Source organism: Crocodylus porosus, unplaced genomic scaffold (genome assembly GCF_001723895.1).
Source record: "Crocodylus porosus isolate Cpor-Errol unplaced genomic scaffold, CroPor_comp1, whole genome shotgun sequence".
Lineage (NCBI taxonomy): Eukaryota > Metazoa > Chordata > Crocodylia > Crocodylidae > Crocodylus > Crocodylus porosus.
This window is the reverse complement of record NW_017728910.1, coordinates 33204422-33215700: the sequence shown is the minus strand read 5'-3', so window position 1 is coordinate 33215700 and position 11279 is coordinate 33204422. Positions and strand designations below refer to the sequence as shown.

The 11279-nt window shown below is 47.1% G+C and overlaps 1 protein-coding gene across 2 annotated transcripts in view; it reads right to left on the bottom strand.

The window, feature by feature from the left end:
* TFDP2 (transcription factor Dp-2) overlaps positions 1 to 11279 on the bottom strand; it is a 136606-nt gene that overhangs the window by 85099 nt on the left and 40228 nt on the right. For both annotated transcript variants that reach the window (XM_019532988.1, XM_019532989.1), the window contains exon 3: positions 8706 to 8772. In XM_019532988.1, coding sequence (XP_019388533.1) covers positions 8706 to 8772 — 67 coding nt within the window. The remainder of the gene's footprint in view (positions 1 to 8705; positions 8773 to 11279) is intronic.

Genomic DNA, 11279 nt, shown 5'->3' with positions numbered 1-11279 from the left:
GAAGCTAGTTGGAGTTCAGTTGCAGCCTTGGCTTTCCTGGTTTGCTCCCTGCAGGACCGGACCAGTGCAGAACAATCCTCCTTGGAGGTGAATCCCGTCCTCCATCCTTGATTGATTCCCTGGCTCCTGCCAGGTAGGGAGTGATCCCTGGTGCACCCCACTGCCCCAGGCTGCATATGGGGAGGGTCTGCCACAAGCCCCGACGGCTGCTACAGCAGCTGGTGAGGGTGGCAGGGGTTTTTTTGTTTCTGTTTTAAACAACCAGGAGCTGGGGCCAGGTAGGGCAACCATGGGGGGTGGGACGGGGGCTTGTGGCAGAGCGTGCCACACAGCATGGGGCAGTGGGGGGTTAGTGGGGATCGCCCCCACCTGTCTGGCAGCAGCTGGTGAGTGGGGCCTTTTTTTTTTTTTTTTTTAAAGAGCCAGGAGCTGGGGCCGGGCAGGGCAGCCATTGACGGGGCTGAGAGAGTGGGCAGGGGTCGAGGGTGCTCAGGGTGGCTGGGGGAACAGGCAGGGGATGGGGCCTGGTGGGGTTCCCCCCATGGTACCCTCCCACTTCCTTCAGCCACCCCTCCCCTGCCCCCTACTTACCAGCACAGAGTCCCAGTCCAGCTTCCTCTGGCAGTGAATGGGGACTGCCCAAATCTCTGAAATCGATTCAGACCTTTCCACTGGTCCCCTAATTCGATACAGCCACCAAATCGGGCCTAATCACCTCTGAATCAAATCAGGACCCAAAGCTTTGCACAGCCCTGGTATTTTTAACCACTAAACTATACAGTCATGTCACATTTGTCGGTCTCTCTCAATTTCTCTTGCCCAGTGAATCTCTTAAGTATTCCCTGTGACACAGAACAGCTTTCATGGGAAGGAAGGAGAGCATTGAAAACTGTTGCAGCTTTGTGGCTAGGATACTCTCCTGAAAAGTAGAAGATGTAGGTTTGGACTCCCTCAGCCTGAGGAGGGATCTGATCCCAACTCTCCTATATTTTGCACCTGTATAAAAAGGGTAGTGATGGTGGTGTTATGACCACCACAGAAAATGGTAACTGCCACTCTACTTCGCAGAGTCTGGTGTAGAAGGTGTGTTCCGAGAATGTCTTGCAGACTGAATTCCTCAGGGGAGACAGGTAAAGGAATGCTTAATTGTGGTAGTGTGCTGCTACAGCAGTTTGGGGGGAAAGATTTTATGCTGCCAGCACAGCCACAGAGCAAGGGGTGGCACACACACCCTCCCCACCCCCCTGTGGGTATTGTGTGCCACCAGCACGACCTGTGTGATAGGAGCTTGCAAGGACCTACCCCTTCAGTGTGTGGCCATGAGATGTATGACCTGGGGGCTCCACGCTGCCCCCTGGCTGCACTGTTTGACAGCCCTGTGCAAACCAATTATTTCTCTGCCGTTGTAGTGACAGGCTTCAGCAGTACCTTGCATTTTATCATGGCATGTTGTAGGGTGTTCTTGGTTTTGCAAGACCCTCAGGTTAGGAAGAAACAGGAGTAGGACAACGGCAGATTTGGGAAACCTTTACCTGATTCAATGCACATACCAGTACACATAAATCTCTTTTGGGGTAAACCAGGGCTTTATAATAAAGGAGATTTGTCTGTAGGATTTGGCTGCTTCAGTTGTAGAAGGTGCCCAGGGAATAAGGCAGGAGACTTCAGGAAGAAAAAGGACTACTTTATGACTCAGATATTTAAATACTGACTTATCAAGCTGAATTCTATCTCTGCTTGTACCAGTGTGCTCCTATCTGATAGTTAGCATATTACAAAAACAAAATTTTTCACAGCTAGTCACTATTTCTCTCATTTTCCAAGTGAATTACTGCAGTTTGAACTGTAATGTCAAAAGGAGCTATGTTTGAACATACTAAATATTACATAATGACAACTATGCTACAAAAATATTGTTCTATAGCATCTCAGTTAATGATCGAAAGTATTTAGTAATGTAGGTGCTACATATTTCAGTTCCTTTCTGTTAAAAGGCAATAATACCCTCCTCATGTAACAGGGGCGTAAAGAAAAAAAAAATCAATGTTTGTGAAGCCTTCTGATATTATCATGATAAGCACTAAGGAAAAGTCAACAAGGATCTGAAAAGCAGATAGTAAATAAAGCAAAAGGACAGCCTTTCAATAGTAAGGATCAATAAAACTACTGGAGAGGTCTTCATTAAATGTACACAGCTTGCCCTGTGCGTTGATTAAAAACACAGGAGCCAGGTGAGGGAAAAGAACCATCTACATAAGGCAGGGGTTTTCAACCTTTTTTTAACAAGTATACCCCTTCTGCCTCAAAGTTTCAGCTCATGTACCTCTTTATATTTTTCTTGTTTTTAAATGCGCTTCCCATGCCCCCACAGCAGGAGCACACAGAGCCTCCTCAGCATGGGATGGCCACATAGGCCCTTCATGGCATGAGGGAAACCAGTCACAGCCACAGCTGTAGCTTGCTGGGGTGATAATGCTGCTGGCTGAATGTGTCAGACAGGGCTGAATCGTGCTGTGTCATGTCTGTCGGGGCATAGGTGACAGAAGGCCAGGGCTAACAGGACTTAGGCAAGCTCCAGGCAGCTGCAGCACCGCGAGGGGGAAGGAAGGGGCATGGAGGTGAGGGGCAGACCAAGGCCCCTGGCAGGGTGGGGGTGTGTGAAAAAGGCCTTAGGGTAGGTTATGGAATGCTTGGAACACAGGTGGCTCATCGGGGGGGCGGGGGGGAAAGGGAGGGCCTCCTGCCGCTATGTGCAACCCCAGAGGAGTAGGCACAAGGGGCACTTGTCCCCTGGATCTGTGTGTAGGGTGGAGGCAGCTACTGCTGCAGGGTGTACACCGTACCCCACTGCCAGTGCCCCAGAAGCAGTGCAATGCCATGTGCCTCCTGCACGCTGGCTGCGTTGCCTGCCCAGTAGTGGGAAGCACGTGGCATCATATGGCTGCCAGGGCACCAGCAGCAGGGTGCAGAGCGCAGCCCACAGCAAAAGCTGCCTCTGCCCCACATGCAAATCCAGGGGGCACATGCCCCCTTGTGCCTGCCATGGGGTTGTGCACATGGCACCGGGAGCCCCCTGACACCCCTGGATGACTTGCCCTGGGGCCCCATTCACTCCAGCCCCTGCCCCACTCCCTCCCTCACTGCGGGGGCCTCGATCTGCCCCCTCTGCCCTTCCCAACAACAGACGTACCTGCTTGGGGGGGGCGGGGGTGCATGTGCGCAAGTGCTCAGCCCACCACACAGTCATATTTTCTTCCTCTACCTATGGTCAGGCCAATGCCTGGCACTACCACTGCCACCCCCCTTGGCCCTGTGCCACACCCCATGCTGCTTTCCCACAGCTGGCCACGTGTGTGGCTTAGGAGGCTACTGCTGGGTCTCGTGCCCAGCCAATTGTGCAGTCAGAGAACAGATTGACTTTTATTAGTAGATGTTTTTACTACACCCCCCTTCCTACCATTCAGAGCCTCACAGCTCTGCAGGAAGGGGGTGGCCATGGTACCTCCTCTCCATTGGCTATTAGCTGAGGGCAGCAACCCAGCAGCAAATCAGGAAAGCGAGCTGAGGTGGGGGAAGGGGAGGGGCCATAATGTGTCATGTGGGGCTGGCAGTACCCAATGCACCCCACCCCTGGGTAAGAGGCAAAGTATGGGAATGTGCAGGAGGAGATCCCATCACCACACCCCAGGGCACGCTCAGTCCCCACATGCCTGCCTGCCTGCCTGCACAGCCCCAGCTCCCAACGGCATGAAGCAGCCTGCACACCCCCTATGACCTTTTTAAACACCCATAGGTGTACACTTACTCCTGGTTGACAACCACTGACATAAGGGATAAACCTAATGTAGATAAATATTGTTGTTCTGCAGTCTCTATAGTTGATTTCTGAAATTCTAAGTACTGTGCCTCATCTCCTCACCCAGAAAACAAAAGTATTGTAAATTTTTATTTATTTTTTACACTGGCTTCCATTACTATTCATAAAAATAGTATCTCCATAGCCCTAAATTCTGGAACACAGTTATCAGAAACACCATCCTAAACCAATTTTAACTGGTAAATGGGCTATCTGAACTCTCTAGGCACATCCAGATGAGCATGCAGGTGTGGTTTGTGATGCTATAAACTCTTCTGGATTTTCAAACATTTCAAACATTTTGTAGTAAAATGTTTTTATTCCACAATTAATTTTATATACTTATAGCTTGATATAGGTATTGATATTCTGAAGCCTATACCATTCCTACTACACAAGAAAAAACCCACAGAGGAACAAGGTAAACTCTTAAGTTTTTACTAATAGTTTTCTCCAATTCACTATGCTGGGAATGGTGGGGTTTACCCTGCATAGTACATGTAGGAGACTCTCCCATAGAACCTCAACTTTTAGGACAGCTCCACAGGAGCTTTGGGCAGGTTGTTTTGTTCCCTCATAGTAAACAGTGGCCTTATTCTCAGGGAGGCCAGTGCTCAGTTGCAGCCTGGTACTTCCCATATCAGGCAATACACGAGCTAGTTATTGAGTCATGCCCTGAGGACTCTTCACCGTAAAGAAAAATGCCGGCAGTTCTGGCCTTTTTGGATGATGTGACATATGAACAACTGACAAGTGCTGAAGCTATATCAAGTTAGATGGCAAGTTGATAATGTGCACCACTGAGGTCAGGCACCACCTCTTCTTCAGCATGTAGAGACGTGATAATTTTGTGTTCAATAAAAACAGGAACACGTAGGTAATATATATTAATCTATAATCACTTTGAAGATGCTTTAAATCAGAAACTGTCCAAGTGCAGAGAAACATGGAAGCTTAGACTCCAAGATCATTTGTATATTTTACAGCAGACTCAAAGCAACACATTTTACTGGACCACAGAGGACTTCTCCAAATTTAGCTGAAGATTAGAAGGCACTTAAAAAAGCACAAGTCAATGAAAGTTTTACTACTGACTTTAGTGCACTCCAGCTTTCACACCTTACCTATTAGATTTGTTAGGAGAACTGCTGGACAGCAACAGTTTTATTTTGAATTAAACAAGCACATCCAAAAGTGTTTGGAAGAGTAGTACAAAACCATACAAAATTTAAAAATACAAAAGTTACTAACCTGAAAAAAAAATTTTTTTTATTGTATTATACTTTTTTTAATATATATAGATATAGCAGTAGCAAGTGGATCCATATGTTCTTCTTTGTTATACTAACAAGCCCCAAAATGATCCCCTCTTCACTAAATATATGGATATGAGAATTTTATTTAAAATTAAATCTCCAAAGAAGCAGAGTTAGGTTGTTCAATACTTGGAAAAACTGGAGAAGCAACAGGAAGCTGACTATCCATAGGTGGCACTCCATTTTCCAACTTGGCACAGGCTGCAGTTCAGTGGCAAGTGAAAAAGTGTCAAGCATTTTGGAAGAAAAGGATTTGTTTTTCAGTTTCTTTATATTTAATCAATAATTTGAGGAGTTTAATAAAGGAAAAGTTCCCTTGAATATTGAGTAATATTTTGAGATTTTTACAAACCATAGTGTTAACATCTGAAAAAAATACACCCTAATTTGGAATTCTAAGATGAATTAAACATAAAAAATCCATAAGAGGCAAAATATAAAAATTAAAATAAAACCTTGAGAAGAATTCTGATAAAGCATAGTTTGATTCATATTGCCAGATGCCAAAAAAATCACTGAATGCACATTCTCAACTAACAATAACAGTTAGAAGTACATCAATGGGACATTATACCCACAATGCATTTTATTTGGGCTAACCCAGCCCATAACACCCACACGCAATTATCTGGGCCTGAGGACCACTTAGGGAGTTTTAGAGAGCTGTTACAGGCTGACTCAGCTCCTCCCCTGCAACAGCTCTCCAAAACTCCCCAAATGCCTCTGTCCCAGGGGTCCAGCTCTGCACTGGCAATGCCCAGTGATCCTGAGTCTCCATGATGACTAGCCCAGGACCTGCGCAAGCAGGGAGTACTCAGTTGGGCAGATGGGATGTAGCCATGGGCAGGTGGGGTGCAGCATCCGTGAGTGGGACAGACAGGTTGGGCCAGGGCTGGGGCCAGAATCACAGCACAGGATTGGGGAATGGTGACCATAACCACTCCCCACACATCTCTGCAATGGATGCCAGTTCCACAGGCAGGGCTGTGCTGGCAGAAGACCTCTGCCCTGGGCCCCCAGTCCTGTGTTATCACTGCTCCCAGGCCTAGTCCTGCTCACTCATCCCACTCCCTCACCCACCTGCAGCCCCATTCCATCCACACAGCCAAGTGCGCCTTGTCCACGGAAGTCCCAGGCCAGCTTCCATGGAAACCCAGCCCACCCGCTCCATCAGGCACCCCTGGCAGTGGGTGGGGGACAGATGGGCCAGGGTGTCAGTGGCAGACAAATGAAGCCACTGCTCCTTGGGCTACAGGGAAGCGGAGTCTGGCAGCTGTGCCACCCCATACCAGCTAAACACTTGGGGGCAGAGGAACCAGCCACTTATGCCACAGCCCAGGCTTCCCCCTCCCCCTGGGCCAAGCAAGACCAAGAGATTTGCCATGGATCAGATGGCACCACTTGGCAGGTCTGATTCAGCCCTCAGGTCATATTTTTCCAACCTATGGTTTACATGTATACAATTGAACAGGGAACAGGTTCATAATAGTACTTGATTTTCCAGGAATATTTTTATACTTTTCCACACATCTTTAACTGGTTTAACAGGTTTTTGTGTCTGTCCCCTTCAGGTCTAAACTGCATTTAAGCTGCTCTAAACTTTGCGAATCTCTTTAACCTTACAACAACACCCATAGTGCCCACAAGAATTGGGGCCACATAGTGGTAGATACTGTGAGGGACAATTCTTGTTCCAATAGACCTGTGAGCTAAATAAGGGCTGCCAGCTTTTGGTCAGGAACCCCTAGCCACACACCACACTACCATGTGTCACATGCTGTGCAGGCCACACAGCACACTACCCTGTCCTGCATGCCAGCAGCCCCGCTCACCTACGCTGTACTGGTAGTCTCCACACTGCAACACCCCACTTGTGTACTACCCATAGACCATGCCTGACACATGCCCTTCCCCCTCGATGCATCACATGGCAGGCGTCCCTTCCCCCTCACTGTATGGGGGCCCTAGACCTGTCCCAACCATCTGGGGCATGAATTTCCTTTGCCCCACAGACCACGCTGCTCTGCCCCCCAGGGGCACTGCCCAGAAGTAGAAAGGCATGAGGGCCTGATGACTAGTAGTAGCAGCAGCTGGAGCAATGAGAGGCTTAGACTGGGATTCTGTGGGCTGCATCTGGCCACCAAACAGCCACCTGAACATGTCTGAGTTAAATAACCAAGGCAAATAAATTATTACAGTTTTTTTTTCAGATGGAGAATGGAGGGAGACACCATAATACATAAATCAGTCTGTGGAATACTTTCCCCAGAAGATTCCTGGCTGGTGTAGACATTTGTAGGAAGTGTTAACTACAGTAAGTCTGGAACTTCTGTTACATTTTTGGGTATAAAACTTCATGCTTCAAGGTTTAAGCCAGTAACATGCAGGGGGCAGGTTCTCTTACCAGTGCACAGTCAAATTACTTTATACACTACTGGAAGGCACTTACATACTACAGCAGTGGTACTCAGTGGTCTTGTCCAACAGGCTGGATGGGCAGGGCCCAGTCTCTCTACAGGTCAGATCCAGCTGGTGGGCACAATCTAGTATGGGAGGGCACAGCAGGGATCCATCCAGCCATGTGTATGGGGTGGCAGGGAGTAGCCCAGACCCGGTCCAGCCACACAAGGGAAGGGGGCTTAGTCTGGTTCTAATCCTGAGGGCAGGAAGGGCATAGCCACAGCCCCAGTCAAATGCAGACAGAAGGGGGCACGGCCCAGCCCTGATCCAGCACATGGGACTCTGGCTGCAGGGAGAGGTGGCAGTATTAAAACCATTGTTGCTTCTTCATCACCCAATTTCCTGTCTCTTTGGGAGCTCTGCAGACCACATTTCAAGGCTCTGTGGGCCAGAGGTTTAATTATCCCTGTACTATAACAATGAGGACAGTATAAGAATCTACGTAGAACAGGACAGAATACAAGTTTTTCTGAAACAACTTATAACTGATCATTGCTGTAGACAGGAAACTGGACTAGAGGGACCACAGATCTAATCCAGTATTAAAATTCTTTTGAGACAAAAAGTTAATCAATTTGTCCAAGCCCAGACAGGCAGGAGTTAGAGTTGGGAAATGAAGCCAGATCTGAGTCCCAGTCCAGTAACTTAAACACATACCTATCCTCCCTCAGTAGCATAAGTCCTTGAAAGAGTCTGATCAAACTTTTCTTTGGTCCAGGAAGTCACTGAAACAGCCTGAGGGTTGTGTTTGAAAGTTGAGATACTCTATCTGTCCTGCAAGCAGTGACATTTAAATTTTCTAACAGCTTTTATTATAAACCTCAGTGACTTGCCATCTTAAAAATCTTACCTGTAGAGCCACTGTTATGGGTCAATAGATATAGATGTACCTGATATTTTAAAGCTTCAATATTTCCAGTGAAAGTCTTAAAAACCCACAAAACTGAATCAACTATATAGTGGAGGTTTATAAAAAAAATTTAGGGCAAGTTTTCAGTTGGTTTAATAATAAGAGAAAAAATAAGCCTCCCAATTTCAAAGTACTGTAGATAAACAAATTCAACTGCTCTTACCTTTTGTTGGACTCTGGTTCTGATCTATAAATCCCTTCAAGTCTCCATTTGTGGAAGCTACACCAACCTGAACAAAACATTTTAGAAGTCTTAAAATATGGTAATATGTATATGTATATTTATATTTGCCACTATACAAACAAGAGCACTTTTAAAGAGGTAAGCTTGCATCCTCAAATGCTTACAAATCATTTATCTGCTGATTTGTAAATGGTAATCCAAAATAAAATACAAAAATATACAAAAAGGAGTAAGATACTGTTTTAAGAATATGAAACTGCTGGTTGCATAAATTGGACAGGGGAAGTGGGGCACTAGCCCTGGGTGCCAACTATTAGGATATCTTTGCCATAGCAGTACAGCCCTGTGCTGCCCCTGCCCAGCCATAGGAGCCAGGCAGGGCATCTGACCTTGCACCCAATAACATATCTGGGGGCCAAAGGGTGAGCATAAAGGGGTACCTTCTACCCCTAGGGTGTCTCTGCCACAGCAGGTGCATCTCTGTGCTCAGTAGCATATTTAGGGGAACAGGGCACCAGGAACAGCTCTCAGGAGACTCAGCTATAGGGTTGCTGCTGCCTGAGCCAACACTACTATAGCACCAGGGACAGTGACAACAGCAGCAGCAGCAGCAGCAGCAGCAGCAACTGCCTTCACCGCAGAGAGCAATAAGCAGGTAAGACAGCTTTCTCTCTCCCTTCCCCTCATGCCCCCACTCTCCAGTGGTCAGCATACCCCTCATTACCCAGCCACTGAAGGAACTCATTACTCCTCTGGAAATATGCTCCAAAGCTCTGGAATGAAGCTCCAAAAGCTAGAGTTCCCTTCAAGCTACTTAATGTATTATTTTGTTCACCAGCTGGATACATCATTTCATCCTCAGTCTTGGGATTTACTTCTATTACAGTAGTGCCTAGAGCCTCATGGACCAGGATCCCACTGTTCTATTCAAGGACAAAACAAAAAGATGAGACATAATGAATCTGGTTTCCAACTTTCACTTGCAGTCATTTTGGTTTTTTTGTTTCTCAATTAAAATCTATTCCAATACATTTCAGAGCACTCCCAAGTGCTTTCAACTTGGAAAGAAATAATTGGAAAAGGGTATTTAGATTGAGATTCTCACAGTATTTCAATTTTTTAAATCCTCAAACTTGGAAGGAGATAAGGTTTTAATTGAGAGCTGAGCCACACACTTAATTTGAGTGGTATTAAAGTCATCTGGCCCCAAAAGACAGATATGGAGTACAGGGCTAGTTCATGGGCTGGTTTGGGCCCACAGACAAGCCCTGCACACCAGAAATAGTGCATGCCCTTGGCTGGCCCCATGAGCCACACGCAGTATATGCCTTGGCCCTACCTGCTGCACCAGTTCAGGGCACGCTACATGCAGTACACACGGCTGGTCTGTCAATCCAATCCAGACTGGCCCTGGATCTAACATGCAGGGCTAGGCCAGTCTGGCATGGGCACTGAATGCAGCACATGCCCTAGACCAGGTCCTGCATACTGCATGCACCAAACAGGCTCCATGTACCACATGCACCATGGACTGGATCATAGGACTTTGCAGGCTGTATCTTTGATACCTCTGCTTTACCTGCAAAGGATTCCTTAAGACAGTCTGAGCTTACTTATGTCCAACTTGCACATGTCTATAGGAGATGGCTTAACAGCTTCTAGATAAGGTATATTTGTCAATAAGATTGCCTCATTATGGGGGAGAGAGGTTTAAGTTTTAAAAAGCAAGGATTTCTGCCCTGCCTTCTACTTTGGATACAAATTCTTTTTTAAGGCAGCTTCATCTAATGGGCAAGTACTGAATAAGTCCCAAATTATCCATTTGGATATAATCTTAGTAACATACTTTGGGTTTTTAGGCAAATGAAAAAAGAGTGTACTCCTTGCCCTCAGAACTGGTGGTTGCGCCAGAGGAGAAAGCAGTCCTATTTAATCAATTCTTCACCTCCATTTTCTTGGGCAGGGACCGGGACTTCCCCACTGTGATGCAAGACGGACTTGAGGGGAAACGCCTCCAGACCTCAGGTTGGGGCGGACTGCGTTAGAGAGCTTCTGGAAGGGCTGGACGCGTTCAAATCAGCGGGTCCAGATGCTCTCCACCCTAGGGTGTTTTGGAAGCTAGCAGGGGTTATTGCAGGGCCATTGGCACGGCTTTACGAGTGCTTGTGGTGCTCGGGCCAGGTGCCAGATGATTGGAAGATAGCCAACGTGGTCCCCATCTTTAAAAAAGGGAGAAGGGAGGACCCGGGCAACTATAGGCACGTCAGTCTTCCCTCAATCCTAGGGAAACTCTTTGAGAAGATCATCATGGAGCACATCTGTGATGGGCCGGCCGCAGAGATGATGCTCAAGGGCAACCAGCAGAGTTTCATTAGGGGCAGGTCATGTCAGACCAACCTGATTGCCTTTTATGATCAGGCCACAAAAGCCTTGGATGCAGGTGTTGCCGTGGATGTAGTCTTTCTGGACTTCAGCAAGGCCTTTGACACCATCTCCCACCCCATCCTCATTAACTGATGCCTACACAGTCAGATGGATTGCAGATTGGCTGAA